Source organism: Zeugodacus cucurbitae, chromosome 4, assembly GCF_028554725.1.
Source record: "Zeugodacus cucurbitae isolate PBARC_wt_2022May chromosome 4, idZeuCucr1.2, whole genome shotgun sequence".
NCBI classification, from domain to species: Eukaryota; Metazoa; Arthropoda; class Insecta; order Diptera; family Tephritidae; genus Zeugodacus; species Zeugodacus cucurbitae.
This window is the reverse complement of record NC_071669.1, coordinates 71,100,139-71,121,648: the sequence shown is the minus strand read 5'-3', so window position 1 is coordinate 71,121,648 and position 21,510 is coordinate 71,100,139. Positions and strand designations below refer to the sequence as shown.

At 37.0% G+C, this 21,510-nt stretch overlaps 1 protein-coding gene across 1 annotated transcript in view; it reads right to left on the bottom strand.

Annotated features, from left to right (window-relative positions):
* Positions 1–21,510, bottom strand: part of LOC105214931 (uncharacterized) — a 91,603-nt gene that overhangs the window by 42,674 nt on the left and 27,419 nt on the right. The window contains exons 2-9 of the mRNA XM_029039947.2: positions 17,793–17,996; positions 17,191–17,421; positions 13,711–13,822; positions 11,445–11,602; positions 9,133–9,920; positions 4,478–5,277; positions 3,322–3,442; positions 677–839 (exon numbers count right to left, since the gene is read on the bottom strand). Coding sequence (XP_028895780.2) covers positions 677–839; positions 3,322–3,442; positions 4,478–5,277; positions 9,133–9,920; positions 11,445–11,602; positions 13,711–13,822; positions 17,191–17,421; positions 17,793–17,945 — 2,526 coding nt within the window. The 5' untranslated portion in view covers positions 17,946–17,996. The remainder of the gene's footprint in view (positions 1–676; positions 840–3,321; positions 3,443–4,477; positions 5,278–9,132; positions 9,921–11,444; positions 11,603–13,710; positions 13,823–17,190; positions 17,422–17,792; positions 17,997–21,510) is intronic.

Sequence of the window (21,510 nt, the reverse complement as noted above, 5' to 3'; positions counted from 1 at the left end):
TCAAGTAAGCTAGCAAAATATTCTTGCGTATTTTCAGCTTATAATTTATTCTGAATATATTTTGGAATTTTAACAAATTTTCCAAAAAAAAAAAAATAGAAAGTTACAAGGATTTGCATCTCCACCAGCTAAATAAACCTTGAAGTTTACGGTAACACGCTATCTTACTCACACGCATATATGTATATATATGAAAGTACACCACTACTAACGCGCTGCATTGCAGTGAATATCATCAACTTAATCATGTTGTCTTGCGAACATATTTTTCCAGCGACAAAAGTACTGCATTCAAGCATACCGACTATCCCCGCAGCGATCGCATTACGACATTTCTCAACAACGACGGAGACAAACAGCCAAGAAGTCATGCGATGTGCAACAAGCACATAAAATAACTAAGCCAAAGCAATGCTAGTGAATAGCGAAGAAGAAGCAGAGGCGCATTTGTAGCGTCCCCGCAGCGAATGAACTTCATTAAATAGAAAAATTTTCACTCATTGCTCATATAACACAGAAATAGAGCGAGGAAACTGTTTGTGTGCACTTGAGTGTGTGTGTGTTTGTTGTCGCTTGCTTGCGAAATAATAAACTACATCAGCAAATTGACTGCACTCCCACTTCAATACACTGCAATATTACTTGATTATTATGATAAGTGTGCATTGCAACTCACCTCCTGCCAATGAATTGTCGCTTCGGTGTAGCGCAGACTGGTGTAGATGTGCATGCACGACAGCACGATGCCACCGATGAGGGCCTCACGTAGACGCAACGGCAACATTGTGTATGTCATGTAGATGAAGACAACACAACAGGAGCTGCCATTGTACGATTTGCTGCAGAATAGAAGGAGGAAAATGTAAGCAAAGCACAATATACATTACAAATACTTATATAAAATATGAAGAGAAATAAGTGAGATAAATAGAGACTCCAAGGGTAGTGCGTAAGAAATAATAATTTAATGAAGTAGACTTGTAGACATAGATGTGTATGTGTGGTGTTTGCACTTTACAGAGTGAGCGTATGCTGCCACATACTGCATTAAATGTAATATAATCAACAAGCAACAAATGTTACGTATACGCCAAGGGTGACTATGCTTCGGTAATGCGCATTACATGGAATTTTTAAATAATAAAAATGTGTAAATCAAATTATTTTCGGGGTTTTGCTCGCAAACAACAAAACACTGTTATTAATTAGACCATATTAAAAATTATAATAAAGCAGCTAAAATTGTCATATTTAATACTCACTATGCAAATGGACATAAAATTTATTTTTATACTCTCGCAACCTGTTGCACAGAGTGTCATAGTTTTCTTCACATAACGGTTGTTTGTGTTACCAAGAAATATAAGAGTTAGATATGGGGCTATATATACATAAATGATCAGGATGACGAGTAGATTTGAAATCCGGATGTCTGTCCGTCCGTCTGTCCGTCTGTCCGTCTGTCCGTCTGTCCGTGCAAGCGATAACTTGAGTAAAAATTAAGATATCTTAATGAAACTTGGAACACATGTTCCTTGGCACCCTGAGGAGGTTGCTTTCGAAAATGGGCAAAATCGGTCCACTGCCACGCCCACAAAATGGAGGAAACCGAAAACCTATACAGTGTCATAACTAAGCCATAAATAAAGTTATGAAAATGAAATTTGGAACATAGGATCCCATTAGGGAGGGGCACATTTGGATGTAATTTTTTTGGAAAAGTGGGCGTGACCCCGCCCTCAAATAAGTTTTTTTGTATATAACTCGCAAACCAATAAAGCTATATAAGCCAAACTTTCTGCAGTCGTTTCTTTTAGCCATTTCCTTATACAGTCCAAAAATGAAAGAAATCGGATAATAACCACGCCCACCTCCCATACAAAGGTTAGGTTGAAAATTACGAAAAGTGGGTTAACTCCCTAACGAAAAACGTCAGAAACACCAAATTTTACATAAGAAATGGCAGAAGAAAGCTGCACTGAGATTTTTTTACAAAATGGAAAATGGGCGTGGCGTCGCCCACTTATGGGTCAAAAACCATATCTCAGGAGCTACTCGACCGATTTCAATGAAATTCGGTATATAATATTTTCTTGACACCCTGACAACACGGATGAAAAATGGGCGAAATCGGTTCACAAGCACGCCAACTTTCCATATAACTCAATGCTGAATTCCATATGATTCGTTCACTTTATAATATATACATAAGGAACCGATGAAGATATCGAAATAAAACTTTACACAAATACTGTATTTGAGCTGTGACATCACTTGTGGAAAAATTGTCAAAATCGGACCATGACTTTTCAAGGCCCCTGATATCAAACATGAAGAACTCAGTGCCTAAGGTTAATTTTTCACCGAAAATATAGGTAAATCCCTCAGATATTTTAATGTAATTCATTCCCTCTGAATTTTTTTCTTATAACAGTTTCTCTCTGTACCTGAAATGGTAAAAATCGGGTCATAACTTCCCCCAGATCCCATATACCTAATTATAAGTAATATTAAATTAAGTGATCGTATAGTCTTCGATACATTGTATCTTGGTGGTGAAAACGAGTGAAATCGGTTTAGGAATTACCTCAGTCCCCATATACTATTTATGATGATTTTCGTTATTCTATTGAACTTTATGCCGAATATATGGGTCGAATTGTGTTGTCTTTATAAAATTACATCAATAAATTGCGAGAGTATAAAATGTTCGGTTACACCCGAACTTAGCCCTTCCTTACTTGTTATTTATTAAAATTTATTTAATTTATATTTGGTAACTAAATGCAAAATTGAAGATTAATGAGATATACTTCTTCTATTTTTAAAGTAAATATAGAATCCACAAATTTGGTCCACACTTCACTTGAACCGCAGCCAACTTCAAATTATACTCGTATTTGCATTTGGAAGCAATTACACTCGTATTCTAATGACGCATTGCATAAATCTACGAAATATAATAGCTCAAATGCATAGCACTGTTGCTTATTATCTTGTGCTATGCATTATAGTTTAAACTTCTGCAATGAGCAATGAAACGTATTAAATGCAACCGAGCGCAATCAGCAGCTTATATTACGCACACAAACTACACCCACACTTCAATTATATGGAGTACAAACGTACGCATAAGGTGAACACAAACAAGTATAACAATTATTTGCACTATTTATAGCAGCCAACCAAGTCAGCACATACAAATACACAAATATGAAAATCACAAATAAATTCGTACAAATGAACTTATGCATGCACGAACGGCACATACATATAATGGAATCATCGTGTGTCATAAAGTGATTACCTTACAATACTCACCTTGGCAACGTGGCATAGCCCACGGCGATTTCGATGGCAACAAATGTGCCCACAATCACATAAGAGACCAGCACCAGGAAGATTTCATTCATTGCCGGTTTGGAGAGTATGCACAGCAGCGCTGCAGCAGATGGTAAATAGATATTGAAATGAATAAATAAATAATATTGCACAATAAAATTTTCCACTTGATTTAATTGAATTTTCTTGAATTGAGTTAAAAGTTACGTAGGCAGCAATAGGTATATTAAATTAAATTTGTATTGATTTTGATAATGTTATAATCAATGCCGTTCGGGTTAAACAGAGGTTCTACATATTTTTTTTTTTTTTTACAGTTTCTTATTCGGGAAGTATCGAGTTTACTATCGAGATACTATTAAGAATTGGTTGTTTTCGAAAATATAGTAGTTTTCTATAATACATACCCATGAAGAATATTCCAATAGTTTGTTAGAATTCTTATGCATAAAGACGGTTCTGGAACAATCTCAACTTACTTCTGTATGTTTCTGTATCTCTTACTACTATCTAGGATGAGCACTTAGGTGTTCAAGTTCTTTCCCCTTGTTTGGAGGCCTTTTAAATTCTGGGTGATTACTGATTTAGATCACTTATACTATACTTATGATCCATAACTCTTTTGAAGTTCCAGATTTTTGATATACCTTAAAGTTTCACTTAAGCAATGAGAGGAATTTTAAGAAAATAGTTCATTCTTTGAAATATTTTCAAGATACTGAAATCTATACCCCGGTATCATGTTAGATTTATATTATGAACACCAAAAAATTGGAAAAATAAGGTCCTAGTTATTTGATATGAGCGATTTCTTGTAGTCAGCTCTTTATGCTTCCTTCATAACTCATTACTTGACGGCTATCATAAGGTAGGCAATACATTAATTTGCTTTCTTTCATACAGAAAATAAACTGCACTGCAATCAAATTCAAACGAGCTGAATGTAACAGTAAACCACATTTTATGTGTTAAAAACGAAAGCTGACAAGTCAAGTTAAAAAGTTGCTTTCAACTGATTTGTGACTCACAAAGCTTTCACTGCCACCCTAACCCGACAAGTCAACCACTTTTCACTGCTTAGTAGTGACACGCTTATTGGTCCACCGATTCAATTGACATACACGTAGATACTCACATACATAGACCAGCACACAAATTGTCATCACCACAAGGAAGACCAGTACACGTTCATCAATTGCTGACAGCTCTTGCAGCAGCAGACGCAAGTCGGGGTATGCGACATTTCCGGGCGCAGCTGTGATTTCTTCCACATCACCGGGCATTGCCGACGGCTCGACTTGCTGCTGTTGCTCTAATGAAGCCTTGGCAGCCAGTAGATTTGCCGCTGTACGTTTTCCAACCCCACCATTCGCTAGCATAGACTCATTTCTAGTTGTTGCTATCGCCGCCACACTTCTGTTGCTTGCATTGTCCGGCGTTTGCTCATCTATGGCGACGTGCTGGTGCTGCTTAGTCACATTTCCATTGTCATGCACGTTGTATGCCACTTCATCAACAATACGTGCCATATGTTGTTTGTAATTGTTGTTGTGGTTGTTGTTGATATAAATCTTTTCATTATTTTTTCCAGCTTCAAGTGAATCCTCACCATCATTCGTTGTGATTTCCGCCGCCGCTTCACTCATCGCCAATCCCATTGTCAAGGGTTGGTCGTATTTAGTGGGCGCTGCTAATCGGCTCGCTGACTCATGTCTCTTTGTCAGCCTCGTATAGCTAGTATATATGGGCTTTGATGGGTCTTGTTTTCGCACAAAACTTAGCACATTCCAAGGCATCCGCGAAGTGTTGCCGTGATTTCGTTTGCGTCGCATAATTCTCACTCGCCTCATTGTCGGCCGATGTGGACCCAGCTCTACACTTGCAGCTGCGTTTTGCTCTGCTAGCAGTTTGTTGTTGTAATGTAATGATTTCAATCTGTATTGATCGGAGATGGAAAGTAAGAAAGAACAGCAAGCACGTAAATCAGATTTATATATATGTATGTAATTATATGTGTGCCTATAAATGAGTTACAGCATCATTTGTCATAAAGCAATAAATAAAATTAATTTTCTATATTTATATGAGGTACCATGCCACATCTGCAACATGAAATATATTCAGTGAATTGGTATGGGTTAAATTCATGTGGATTCCGAAGTCATATGCCGTTGGATGCTGGATGAATCATATTTAATCATATTAACTGGGTACTAAGTAGTTAAATGAAATGCCTTTCCCATAATTTCCTCATACTAGAGCATTAATCTATACTACTATTATAAAGAGGAAAGCTTTGTATGTATATGTGTAATGAATAAACTCAAAAACTACCGGGCCGATTTCAAAAATTTCTTTCTCCATTGGAAAGCTACATTCATCCCGAGTAACAGAGGCTATATTTATTGCTAGAATCTCAACTTTCTGGAAATAGTTCCCAGGTGAGAGTATCAAAAAGACTCCGTAATGGAGAATCTTAATCTGAAACTGTAAATCGTCTTGCAAATCATTCTTTTCGCATCGCAATCGCGTGCCAGAGAGTCGAGTAACGAGTGCACGAAGCTGCTTGCTAAACAAAATTTCAAAACCTACCAAGTACGCGCTTGAGAGTCATGTACGGAGCGTGTGCAGCAGCTTGAAGAATAAAGTGTTAGAAACATACAAGCTCGCACTAGTGCGTCAAACTGTGAGCATTCGCAACGCCTTCATAATCAGAGAGAAAGTTTTAGCTCATTGTAAATATAATATAATTACACATTACGAATTTTCCTCATTTTACTTTTATAAACTGAACCCACGCAAGAAACGGCAAAGTACATACATATGTATGGGAGAGTGTGTATAAGTGTGTAAAAACTTATCACTTTTGAAGTGTTTGTTTAAGCCCCTGCGAAGCCGGAGTGGTCTGCTAGTAGTTAATACTTTGATAATATTTTTAATTTAAATCGAACGAAACCAAGCCCCACTCGGCCTATAAAATCAGGTTCCAGATTCGTAAAATCACAGAAGAATTATGTTTTTGAAAACTCTCAGTCGGTAAGTTTACATAATTCAGGTAAGACTTTAATATAAATGCTTTCAGGAGAAGTTTGAAAGGTTCTGTGAGGCCTTGTCTTAGTTGTGAATTCGCAGTATATATAGAATTAGGCCACCTTTGTAAAACATATAATATAATAATATAGATTTACAACAAAATGTCGGTAGTTGCTACTAGATTTTGGAAAAAAAATTATATGAAAAACTAAGCAATAAGCTCAAAATCTGTAGCAAAGAGTGGGCGCGGACCACCCAAATTACGTTTTGGATACAAAAAAGTGTGAGTTTGATTTTCAAATTCCAAATATATCATTATCATTTTATGCACACGCGCCTTGATATATGAGAAGTAACTAGTCGCAGTCGCAGTATTTGTTTTATTTTCGAATTTTAATGAGCTTATCAGCCATTGACGTCTATTGAATTTTAGAGCCAAAAACATACCAATTTAGTAGGGTTGGGTGAAAAAATATACTTTACGTTACCAAATTTAGACTCCTGTGTGTATTATATTACATACGCAACAGTCATATCCGTTACAAGCAGTAACCAATAGAAAACGGTTTACAGCAAGCCAAAAAATACGCGAATTTTTACAACAACCCTGCCATGAAACCAAAAAAAAATAGTTAAAAATATTTATTTATAACTGCAATGGGCTGACTGTTATCGAATTAGTGAGAAAAGAGTAGTTTGTTTGCGGCATAAAAGTAGTTTTTGAAAAGTAGCGTACTTTCATGTAAAACGTACTAATCCAAAACAGGTCACATTGTAACCAGTTGAAAAACGAAACAACTACAACGATTTAATCTTATACAGTATATAAAGAATTAGAAAATTGAATTAAAGGCAAGGAATATCTGCTTAAATAATTAAGAAAACTCCGAAATTTTGATCCAAATTTAATCTATGCCATAATCAAAACAGGAGAAGCACTAAAAAATCAAAAAGAATTTTAGCAAATAGACGTTAAGTAAACTGACATACAAACATTTTTTTCGTTTTGTTTTTTGTGCACAAGTAGAACAGAATGTCCAGAAGGCATTAATAAATAATTCAGCACTTGTGAAATGAAGCCAGATATCAAAAAGCCAAAGGCGAAGGCCTCAAATAGTCTGACACTGAATGTGCCCGGTTCATGTTGCAGAAAATGTGCAAAAATAGAAAGCTTGTGATATGTCAGAGAATGCTAATTCTCACAAGAAATTATGACCCGTTTAGTTTGCCAACTGACATACACAACAACAGCAGCAGCAGCAACAACAAATACACACATGTGCCTTGCTATTTTTCTGGCCGGCTTATGATATCAAAGCAAGACTTTTTGCATATTTTTTAGGTATTTGAACGCTGATACTCTGCACGTGTTTGATATAGGCGTCTGTGCCATGCACACATGGACGCTGCTTTTCAACAGAATCTTGGCATTTTTAGTGATAACAAAAAGGCTTAGACGTAATTTGCCTGTGCTTGTGGGAGTTGCTTTGCTATGAAATAGTTAGATGACTCTTTTATCGATTTGCCAGCGTCGAGGTAAAGTGCCAGAGAAGGACAAGGTCAACATTTATGTTCTTTTTTCTATCAAAATTTGGTTTTTATTTGACTTTGATGACTGAAGATGAGTAAATTAAGCTCATTTGGTTGATTGAAGTAATCTCAGTTTAATATTGATTGATATTAGTATAATTTTAAAACCGCTAAAGTTATGTATTCAGTTATTTACAGCAATCCATTCCACAGCAAAAGCTTTTTAAATTTTATTGGGTTATGGCATTTATAAGTCAATAGTGATTTGTAACCCAAGCGTAACACCATATTTTACACTCATTCGAATGATTTATTTTTTTTTTAACTTTTCCACGCCGTCAAAGTGAATTGAATTATTGTCTGTTCCGTTTTTATTTTCCACAACATTTCCTATTTACAGCGTCACGGCCTTAAATGTCAACCGTTTGTGGAATTTGCTTTCGCCGCCTAATATTTATTGACGTCTCTGCGGCATTTCGAATCTTATCGCGAATATTTATGCGTGGGCTCTCACGTTTTATGCTAACGGTTTTTGTTTGTGTAATACTTCTGTGAAAAGTGAAAAATTGATTTTTCATGTCGCGTAACTCATAAATTTTTCTATGCAAGTGAGAATTTGTGTACTTCAGTAGAAAATCTCGGTAGCTTTGCACTTTTTGCAATTCTTGCATTGTACTAGCGGGTATTTTTCAGAGAAAAACCGCGAGGTTTCCTTTTGATCTTCAGTAGCGGAAATATGAAATGAATATTAAATATTCTATTATTAATTAGAGAAAAATACTTTAGAGCTCAAAGCCAGTTCATGGAATATTTAAGTCAATGTTAGGTCTATTAGCTGTCTAGAGTCAACTTAAATTTTTTGGTCTATTCAATAAATGGATCATATACTCGTAGTATATATGGAATAATGAAATAATCAGACATTTTAAAATAATACGAAGCTTATTGAGATGAAAACTACAAAGAACTAAGCAAAGTTCTCTACTTGTACTCCCGAAGTCGCTAAATTGTTATGGTGCGCCTTATATGAGATCCATCGAAGCACTTTGAGAAACGCCCTTGTAAAATAAGATTAACTAAGTTCCCATTACAGATTCTACTATACTACATATTCTCGTAGAACTGATAAATAACTTCCTTTAGTACGCTTAAGCAACTTCAAATTAGAAAACTCTAAATAAAAATGCATTTTCCATTATGAAACCTTTCTACTGGATAAGTACTCACCTGGAACGCTTGAAGCGATGCAACTTCGGCCAATGGCTGTGTTGATGGTATTTACGCTTAAGACGCTTAAAAGCCACCGGCGCTTGCAGCCACAACTCCGAGCTGCCGCGACGTTCGACTGCATAAGCGACGCGTTCGCTAAGAGGCAGCGGCGCGTCGAAAATTTGCGGATCACGCCAGTCTTGCGCCGCATACGGCAGGTAAGTTGATGATTTCGTGGTTATAGGCGGTGCAATGGTGGTGGCCGGTCGTAATGGTGGTGCTGTCACAGGTGATAAAGTCGTTGGCATGGTTGGAGTTTGCTTGAATGCCGCACTTGCCACAAATTGTTGTGCGCTAATTTTCATTGTCGTGCCTAGACCATCCCCAACATCACCAACTATTACATGTCCAATCAGCGACTGCGCCGAGGACGCGCTCAACGCGGTAACGGCAGTTGGGGGCGATTGTCGGCTTAAGAGTTGCGCCTGGTGATTGCCCATTTCCGTTAATGTTAAAATTGAGGTTACCGCTGTTGCGCTGCCATTACCGACGCCAATGGCAACGCTGCCACTGCCAACATCAAGAGTGTGACTGCCACCAGCGCCACTCATGCCATTAGGCACATTGTTGCGCGTCTCATTCGCATTGGCAAAAGTTGCTCCTGTCGCACTGCGACGTAGTTGCAGCGTGGTGAAGACAATTTGCGCGCTCGACAAAGCCACAATCAACGCCAGCAGCAACGCCAAAATGTGCGTCGTGTTGCTCTGATTCATGCGCAAAAAATAACGCTGATAAAGCATTTCCACCTGCAATGAAAGCAAAGTGCGGTGAGCTCAACATACATACATAGAACTCGTGGTAGTAAAGTGGAAAAGTTTGTGCGCAGAAAAAAATGTGTGTTGCGGAATTAGTAACACGGAAAACATTTCTTGCGGCAGTCCCCCCTCTGTCGCTTAAGCCACTCACTGGCAATTGCGTTAAACTTTCGCAATGAAGTTAGATGGTTGGGAAAATATTTACTCTGCGGACTACTTGCAAACTACGTAATAGAATAGACAGCTTGGCACAAAACTAGCGAGGAAATTATGTGAAACGAAGGATAAGTAATTGAATAGAGTAAGAACTGAGGCAGTATGCTGGTGAAAGTGGGGCAAGTATCGTAAAGCTGCAAAGGCTTATCCCTTATGCGTGTTTTGTTCTTAGTTTTCAGCCTAAGGCATCCAAAGCTGACTTTTAAGGGAAACTAAGTATAGTTCCTTGTAGAAGAAGAGTCTTCTGACAGCTTTTAATTACCTCAATTTTTTAATAAAAAACAAAAATCTCTTCAAGTGAGTTACAGATTTGTACAACTCAAATAAAAAATCAATTTAATCTAAGTCTAACCAAGTGAAACCCACTAATTTCAACAGATGTAAACATCGAAAACATTTCACGCAATTATGGACTATTTTACCTTCATTATCTCTTTACACTACCATAATCAAATAGCAAAAATAGCTTAGGCCGCTATAATATAATCGCGCGCTCATTAACACCCACTTCAGTTGCCCTCAGCTGGCCTGAGTTTGCTGCCATGAGTTCGTGCTAATTTCACTAACACTATAAATATATGTTTATATGCGTTAAATAGTGCCTGAAAGTCCCGATGGAGGACACCAACCAACACATTTGTGGTCGCAAAGGTAAACATGTTGCGGTGCCGGCCTATTATCCTTTTACGAAGCACGTGCTGTGAACACATTAACGAAATGTAATTACATTGGCGAAAGCATAAGCTCAATGCGGAAATTGGTTTTGTGGAATGTGTTTGCCAGCAGCTTGTGTGAGCGTTTGAGCGAGCATGTCAGCGGAGGATATACATAATTGAGTATATATATTGTGGCATTATGAAAGCTGTTGGAGAGTAGATTTTTTCTAAGAAGCCTTTGAAGGTTTCGGAAAATATTATCATTGAAAATGAAATACTTAAATCTCCTGGTTTAACTACTAAGAATATATATTTAAGAAATACTAAAACTTCAAAATTCTAATTTTGTCGGATCTCCTTCAGGCAACAACAATTCATTAACCCTCAATTGCCAACTGCCAATTTGCATACACATTACCGGCAGCACTTCAACCAACCGCCTGCTCTCCGCACAATGTTTCCACTTCGCTCCACGCGGTCTGAATTTACATATTTTCCATGCTAAGTAGTCTCGGTAGTGCATAGCAAATAGTTGGATAATTTGGTTGGACGAACAAGCGCGTCCGCTATATGCAAACACACCGCACACGTGTACGAGTACATATATAAATATATGTGTGTGTGTGTGTTTGTAAGTACGTACCTGTAGATTTTTAAACTGATGTGTTGTGCAAAGGCGTAGGATAACACGATTCAAACGAAACCAAAATGAAATCGTCGGACTGAGACCGCCCACGCCGCCGCCGGTGCCATTTGCATTGCTGCCCACCTCCGTATTGCGTCCGTCCATCGATTCGGAATCTGTTGAGAGAGTAAAAATTTGTAAATATACATACTGAGAAACGTGTAAACACCGCTGAGCATAGACATATGTGCGTATGTGCTAACTAAATCTATATTCAACGCACAGTTGCGTTTCGCCTGCAGTGTGCATGAGTTGTTGCATGCTAATATGTACTTGTGTGTAGCAAAATCTAATGTAAGTGCTAGCGAGTTAACGGTAAACTCCATACTTTCAGCTTTCAAGTATAATTGCACATCCGGCTGACTATATAAAGGAGTATTTGTAAGCGTGTACAAGTATATTTTTAGCTACAAAAGCAATTTGTTTCGAATCCTATAAGGTTATTCGCTTTGCTGACGTCACACGGAAAATGGAAATGAAATTCAGTTCGGCTTAAATTTGACTTTTTGCTGTAAATCGGTACGCTTTGTTATGTAAAGGTGTTTGTTTGATTATCTTATCGACACTTAAAGTACCCACAATATAGGTCATAGTTTTTAGTAGTTAAAATATTTGAGTTATAAACATAAAACGTTGCCTACATTTAGGCTTATGGTACATTTCATTAAAGGGCATGTAATCAATATGTATGTATGTTTACATTATTTTTTATATAATTTCAAATGATTAATTAAGACATACCAGTCAATTTTAATTCAATTTTAATATTTAATTTAATTTAATTGTTTTCATTTAGTGAAATCCATAATAGTTTTCTTTTTAATTGCACCGAGTAATAAGTCTACGATGACAGCTTACTTCGAATGCAACAATATTTCGAAAATATATAGGGAAATCAACACTAATCCAAATGAAAAACTGATACTCCCACAAGCAATAATCCAAGTGAATGCAATGAGAAAGAGCATTTTGAAACATGATTACGTATACGCCCTGTAGCACGGATTATTTCCAACTACATACGTGTGCGCACACAAGAGTAAATGCCGAAAAGAGAAACGTGCAAATTTTGGTAAGCAGAGCAGAGCACTATACTTCATAGAATATAAATGCGTATGTGTATGGAAATTGTTTTACATTCGATACTCGAAATTGCCTCTGAAGACTGCCAACACAGCCTGTCTGCTATTTAGGCATATACAATTCTGTGTGTAAAATTCCAGCAGTAAAGCTGGCACTAAAGTTTAAACTAAAATGATTTGCTTGTATTCTGAATGCTTATATCCTGAAAATTAATAACAATGACATGTGAAACATGCAACACAGCATACTCGTAAAGGATAATAAGCTCTTTGCAAAGCCTCTTGTCACTATTAGCAAAGACTGCTGAGTGAAATTTTAATTTTTATGCCAGAAAGACCAAACTAATCACTGCAATTTGTGTGTGCGTGTGTTTGACAGCACTTCCTTTGAAAATGAATTAAGTTTATTAAAATACAAATAACACAAAATGCTACCTAAATTGGCTATTAAAACAGCAACAACCAACAAAGACATAAAAACCTGGCAAATCATAGACAAACAGCAGGAAATGCATAGAAATACAGAGCAGAGTCTTGCTTATATGCATCTATTTATGTGTTACAGTGTCAGCATATTCAAAATTATTATCTCCACATTCATACATGGAAAAAGACATCTGCCGCCACAACTACAACAACTACAGTTTTGGAAATTTGCATGAACAATGGCATATTGTTATGGAATATACATGTATCATGTCTGCTACTAAGATTGTGAATTAGTTAAAGCAGCACATCCTCCTAGGTACGCATGCGTGCATGGCAAACAAATTTGAAGGAAACTATGGCATGAATTTTAAGTTAGCTGAAAGAGGAGAAGATGTAACTATGTAGTGATTATATTTGAAAGAAGATATTCCAATAACACCAAAATCTAAAAATTTTAATTTTTGGCAAAAATAATAATATTAATTTTTATATATGAATGTATATGTATGTAGAATATTAACATATAAATCGACTATATGTATGTACTCTCTTCATGTTATATGATACCGTTCTACGCTTATTCCATAGCATTAAAACAATACCAATTCAATTTCACTGTGTCGTACAATAAAAAAATCCGCGAGAGGGAAAAAATATTTCATGCAATACATATGTATATTGCGCAATCAAATTGTTTGTACGTGTTCACTTACTTTGCTGCAGTAAATGCGCTTCATCGCGCTGATACACCATGGGGCTGGGGCATGTCGAGCTGGAATTGGTGGAATCGATCGACTCGTCTATGTTGCAGCGTGTTATGCCAGCCTAAAACAACAAAACGATGGTTTGCAATGAGATAAATGTTGGATAAATATTTACAATCGTTTATGATTTTTCATTTAAATCACAAAAATGGAAAACGTAATAGTTATTCTAAATATATTTCACACCAAATAAATATTTATTAGCAAATGCTGCTCAAAAAAATTGCATAAAAAATTCTCAAATAAATATTTGCAAAAGCAAGAGATATTTAATTATTTTTTATACTCTCGCAACAAAAGTTGCTAAGAGAGTATTATAGTTTTGTTCACATAACGGTTGTTTGTAAGTCATAAAACTAAACGAGTTAGATATAGAGTTATATATATCAAAATGATCAGGGTGACGAGACGAGTCAAAATCCGAATGTCTGTCTGTCCGTCCGTCCGTGCAACGGATAACTTGAGTAAAAATTTAGATATCTTGACCAAACTTGGCACTTATGGGTCAAAAACCATATCTCACGAACTACTCGAAAGGTTTCAAATTCAAATGGAAATTCGGTATATAATATTTTCTTGACACCTTGATGACACGTGTGGAAAATGGATGAAATCGGTTCACAACCACGACAACTTCCCATATAACTCAATTTTGAAGTGCATCTGATTCCTTCACTTTATAGGATATACATAAGGAACCAATGAAGATAACGAAATAAAACTTTACACAAATACTGTATATGATCCGTGGCATCAGTTGTGAAAAAATTGTCGAAATCGGACTATAACTTTTCAATGCCCCGGATATCGAATATGAAGAACTCAGTGCCTTATAGTAATTTTTCACCGAAAATATCGTAAATCAAATATCTCAATTTAATTCATAGGAAATCGTTTTCTTCTAATCTGGTCATAACTTCCCTAGCTCTCGTATAGCTAATTATAGGATTTTCAATTTTCTTGTAAATCGGTTATTATGCGAGATAAGTAAGCATATACTCTCAGATATAATGTATGTTGGTGATGAATATGAGTGAAATCCTATACACCGTGAAACTTCTCTAACTCGAATCACCATAATTCACAAAAAAACTTCGAGTTATCGAGTTCTTTTAAAATCCTGCGTCGATAGTAAAATTTTATTTTTTTCTTATGCCCTGGTCGAAAAGTTCCATTTATAGAAGGAAATTTCTATGAAATTTGACTCCTATTGCCAATTCAAGAGTTCGAGTTATGGAGAACTTCGAGTTTAAGAAGTTTGAGATATGGAAGGAAATTTCTATGAAATTTGATTTCTAATCGCTATTGCCATTCAAAAGTTTGAGTTATGGAGATCTTCGAGTTATAGAAGTTCAAGTTATGGAAGTTCCACTGTACTATATATGATGATTTTTCTACTGGACTTTATGACGAATATATGGGTCAAATTGTGTGTGATCTTAAAAAAAATATATAATCTTAATAAATAAATATATGAGTATAAAATGTTCGGTTGCACCCGAACTTAGCCTTTCCTTACTTGTTTAATTTTTGTTTTTAAATATGTGAGGTTTAAATATAAATACAGACAAGTAAATTGCGTCCATATTAATTTAATGTAGACTTCAACAACTTCCATCATTGTCATTGACATACTTCAGTTTAACCTTAATCTTTTTTTTACGGCGCGTATCCTTCAGACACATTTTCAATCTTCATTACATCCACGCCAAGCACAACTATTATTTTGAATTACCTAACAACACCAACAGTTATTAACATCATTGTAACCGTTGTACAAGTTGCTGTGTAATAGCCACTTTAGTTGCTTGTTTATATTTGTTGTTGCTGCTATTTTTAACTGACGCATAAGTTTAGCAGATTGCCGTCATTAAATTTTAATAAAAGTCAATTTAAATTTCTCTAACACGCTCATCGTTCGTCGTACATCCACTGTCATTTGCATGCCAACGCAAGAGCGCATAAACATAAATATTTAGAGTGTTTGCCAGCTCACAGCTCATGGCTGTGTGTTGGTGTATGTGTGTGGAATCTCTCTCGCACACACTTAACCAATCTCGGCACACTTCAATTGCTCTGTTCCCGTTGTGCGTCGGGTAGTTATGACCTTGGGAATTGTCTGTCAAAACTTGTTAAACTTCTGCTCAGCTTGCATACATACAACAAGAAGACATATATACATATGGCTGTGTGACTGTGTGATTGTAAGTCTGTAGTTGCAATATGTTATGTGAAAATAAACAAAACTTGGCAGTTGTTCAACAAGTTGAGACACTTTGCCGACAAAACTCTTTCAATTTAGGTCAAGCTTTGATTTAGTAGCAATGCCACTGAGGGAGAGCTTTAATGTGCTATATTTCATTTTGTGCAAGCAGAGTGAAAGACGTCAGCTGATCGAAATAATGAACTGACACACAAGCTGTCGAAAAGGCGCAGTTCTCACAGTATTTTGGAAAGTTTCGAAATTTTAAAGGATTTCTATTATGATTAAAATATTAAGCTTTTCGCTTACACAAGCCTCGAAGATTTATTTCTACATAAAAATTCATCTGATATGGATGTGGAAAATAGGGCTTAAGATTTTTTCTATACAATGAGAATAAAATTTAGAGTCCTTGAAGCGGAGGATGAGAAATCTAAGTATGATATTACTACCGTTCTAAGTGATTGAAGAATTCATTGCCTACTTTTAAAATAACTAGACCTCCTGTAAGCTGAAAAACTTAGAGACAGCATCGGTACACGTGGTTGTAAGATTATTTTAGGTGATATTAGATTAAGATAGGTTAGTCTGGTAGGCCAATAAGCCAGACATAGACCAGTTTTGGCCCTTAGTTGAGAAGAGTAATCACGTAGTCGATGAGGAGTAGACATCCTTTACGATGCCTGCTCTTGACGCGATTCTTGAAAGGCTATGTGGCTTCACTATAGATACCTCTTCCAGATTCTTATTCTTATATTTCATTTTCCTTGCCATGCTCCTGTCTAGATCATCGTATAGACCGTGCATAGGTTTGCCACTCTCAGTCTTCTTTCTGGATGACAGTTGTACACCACTCTTGGCAATCCCATATATTATTGTCTCAATGCCCTCCATGCCTTTGTGGCCTGGCACCCAGTAGAAGTGAAAGCACATATTTCTGGCAACACTGTCCACTGCCACTCTGCTACACACAACTCTTTTGGCCAAACAACAATACGAGGTTCTCTAATTTTAGGCAAATTGAAGAAGGTTCTTTCTAACTCTAAAACTCGACTCTAGTAATAAGGATCATAGAACACAAATTTTGATCGTTCTAGATGAAGAGGTGGAATTGCCCTCCTATTCCCCAAAATTCATTGAAATGCAGTTCTTTCTCATAATAGAAATTGTAACCCGAAATCACTCACTCACACTCATATACATATGTATGCGATTAAGCTACTCACCGCTATCAGACTGCTGCTCACCACCGCCTTGCCACCCTTGGTGCTGCTCGTGTTGAAATGTTCGATGACCTCCCAGTTTGACTTTTTCGGCGTCGCAGCCGAATTCTGTTGCGACAATTGTTGGTGTGATGTCTGCTGTGATGGCGTTTGAAGTTCCATTGTGGCCTTTGAAGCGCTGGCATGCTTCAACGAGGAAGATCGATTAAAGAATTTGTGCTTGAGCTTTGGTTCCTCGTGCGCGTAAATATGAAAAATAGAACAAATAAATATGAAACTGCAGTTGTAGAGCAAAAACTAATTTCTTCAAAGCATGCTACAATTTTCACACAAATAGAGAAAGCTTAACGGACAAATCAACATTATTTGCAGACAAGGTCACACACAGCGCTGTCACTGTTAGCCTGTCATGAGTCAAGAAGTGAGATAAAAGCAAACGCGAATGTCGCTGTCAAGTGGTGGAAAAGTGGAGAAGGAATCGACAAGCGCGCCGCACATTGTAAAACATATTATGTGCAGGCTTGTTAATGGTGTCTGCGCGCTGGAGTGCACTTGCCATTACAAGCGATTTATAAGTGTGCGGGTGTGTGTGTATAAGTACTTACCTCTTTGCTGATGTTGCTGCTGCCAGCGCTGCCACCACGCCGCATGCCACGCAGCGACAAGCGCTTGGACCAATCATTTTTCTGACTCTCCGACGACAACGAACGAAAGATCTGTGCCGAGGCTGCGGCAGTGGCGGTTGTGGACGTCGACATGCTGCTACGTCAAAATGGGTTGGTAGCACTCGCACGAAGAGGCGCGACGTGCTGAAAGTGAACGAAAGCGAAAAATTTGCAATGAGTGGTAGGCAAATGCTATTTTTAGTGATTGAAAGTGAAATACTTATTGCTTAAGGGAGTGGAGGGAGTGGTGTAAAGTGGGGTCATAACGGAAATTTTTTCAAGATATTTATGTATAATTACGTCTTTGATGAGAGCTAAGTAAGCTTCATTGGTTGTGAGATGTTCTAAATCTAAGCGAAATGGTTTAGGTTACTCATACGCAGTGCACAACAATATAGTACATTGAAAATACCAAATTAAGGCATACCATTGGCTTCTACAACACACTAATATACAACACTAATTACCTTTAATTTATTTCCATTAACTGCATTAATTAGAGTCCTTCAAGCCAAACACACAGGTAGTATGCGAACAGTACACAAATATTCGATTGCAGCCGGCATGGCGATTAGCCGTAAATATCAATAAAAGCAAACATAAATTTTCGAAACAGCGATAACGGTATAAATTGCTACGCACGCGCATAAATAAGTAAGCCAACTAAAAGTCAATGCCAACGGAATGAGCACGAATGTTATTGCTTTTGAGTCGGAATGCTACAAATGGATACTGCAACATATGTGAATTTGTAAATATGTTTGTACACCTATGCATGTGTGTTATTTATGTTTATATGGCACTCGAAAGCTTGTAATCTTGTTGTGCCTACACCTTGTTTGTGCCACTTAAGCAGGCTTTTCCATATGTGTTTGTTGTTGCGCTGTGCCAATTTAATGAATGAGCGCCAAACACGCGATTGTCAAAGAGATACAAAATAATGAGAACACAATTCGAATATTCGCCAACATTTTCGGCAATAATGTGAAACAGCGTTTTAGGCAGGGAAGGGGAAAGCAATCGCTTTATGGTAATGTGCTACACTCAAACGAAAGTTAAATATGTTATGGATTGTTTGAAATTTTAGAAGCGAATTCTCATAGTACCTTTGGACGATTATATCCAAATGATATATGATATCATATCTATTAACAAATTTTCTTCGAAAAAATAATTTTTTATATAGGAATAAAAAAAATTATTCTCAATTCTTTGAATTAAAATGACAAAGGTAATTTTTCAATGGTATAAAATAAAAATAAAAATTAAAAATTTTCAAATATTTTGAATTTTTATTCAATTTCACTTTCGCCCTCATTAAAGAAATATTTAATTTATTTTATCGATAAAATTATTCCTCAAATTAATTGGAAGTAATAAACCCTATTATTTAAGCGCTCGTGATGGTCAAAAGCCAACTTATGACCTGCTGTGCCTTTAATGATATACGAAAATTCAGAAAAAAGTACCAGTAAATTTCCACTATTCTTCACTGGCAAAATATAAAGTTATTTATAAGCACATGCGCTTCTCTACAGAAAATATTTGCTATTTTTATACTTTTTAACCCGCGTGGCTTAAAGCTGCTATCATATAAACTAATTGACGTTTAACATTTACGACAGGTATTCTCTCAACTATTCAATTATAAAGCACACCCACGGTGCACTTAATAAGCACATGTTGAAACTACACAGCCCAGCAGGAAAGCTATGGGGTGCGGAAAGCGATGGAAAATATTTTTATTTAAATTTATAAGTGAATTATTTATTGAGTGGATAGACATGTAATAACAATGAAAAATAAAATAATAAGCATTTATTTATGGCGGACCATTGTGTTTGCTCCCGGGGTGCGAAAATTAATTTATTTAATAATTTTATTATGTTTAATGGATGTGGTATTTTTATGAGGTGCTTAGTAGAGAGAAGCAAATATTTATTTTGCGCTATTTACTAAAATGTACCCTGTAAGCTTTTGCCGTAATTTTTAGATGTTCAAATGTGCTCTACTTCTTCTGGTTTGATTCGTGAATTTACTACAGAGGTTAGGTTTGGTTTGTAGGCAGATCTCTGTAAAAATAGAAGATTTAAGCGACAGCCTGGCGCTGTCGCTTGGAATTCGTTACAAATTTCTTAAGACGGCTAATATCGATTCTAGCCAATTCGCTAGGATCGCCGAGAAAGGGCCTTCCGAGGTGTTTCAACCTCAGTCTGGCAGAAGCTGGACAATGAAGAAGGAAATGCTTAGATGATTCCATCTCGCCTTCCTCCATACAGCTTTGGCAACTTGCATCTGCCACGATCCCAAGTATCACCGCATGGGTACCCATTGGAAAATGTCCAGTAAGTACACCAATGATCGCGTTGAGATGGACCTTGCCCAGAGAAAGCAGTTGAAAGGACCGCTTACGCTCCACAGAGGGCCAAAAGGACCTCGCCACTGCACAAGTACTGGTAGTTGACCAGCGTTTGACGAGCTCATGCGTAGTCTGCATGTCCAGCGCTCTTGCGCAGGTGGACCATAGACTACCAATGAGCTCCCATTCCGACGTCAATCAAGCTAGGGTTCCCTCGCTTGCAAGCTTTTCCGCCATACAGTTATCAACGATCCCGCGGTGACCGGGTACCCTCACTAGTCGGATTGCAAAATAGCTGGAAGCTATTGATAAGGATCTAAGACACTCCTTAACTAGCCCAGAGCGTATTGTCATCGATTCCACTGCCAGTATTGCCGCTCAGCTATCGGAGTGAATACATACCTCTCTAAAAGAGGTCACCATACGGAGCAGTGCGTCCACTGCTACTTTGATTGCAGCGACCTCTGCTTGGAAGACACTACAGTGGTCAGGTAGCCTAAAGCTGGTATTGATAGAGATCTTTCTACAGAAAACTCCCCCTTCCACCTTTCCCCTCAACTTCGATCCATCCGTGAAAAAGCTGACTGCACTTTTCCTCCATTGACTTCTTCCTTCCCACATATCCCTCGTAAAGAGAATCAAATATAAATCTAAACGAAGTTAAAGTGATATTTTGAAATCAGTTCATGAACATTCTAGTTGTGTAATCCTATAACCATCTCAGGGACGTCGCCTTTTCTCTGCTAAACAAAACGAATTCGTTGATACAAAATGAGATTCAGTATGTCTAATTATTATTACAATTATTCAAGCAGGGAGATTACGGGTATCGTTCTTTGATCTTATCTATTTTCATACTTCACTATTAATCTGCTGTGATAGTTATTGAAACAGTCATCTAATAGTAAGCATTAACACATCAGCGGTCGAACAAAATAGCCACGGGTAAATCAACAGCCAAATCATTCTAAAACATTTCCAAATATGTGCATATGCGTCTCTGTTATGTAAACAATTTCATAGCAACATAGTGTATTGGCGTTCATTAAATAGCTCAATAAACTCTAAAACAGTTACAACAACTAAATTGACTACATAACACAACACCCTGAATATGCGTATATAACGAGTTCATATTTGCTCCCACATACTACATTACAATATTCGCACATGATTCGCGGATATATGCACGTCCGTTTGATTGACATTTTAATGGCGCACAAAATTGTTAGCTGTTTATTGGTTTAATATTCTGATAATATTTATGCAGCTACTAGGCGAACAATGCACACATAGTGC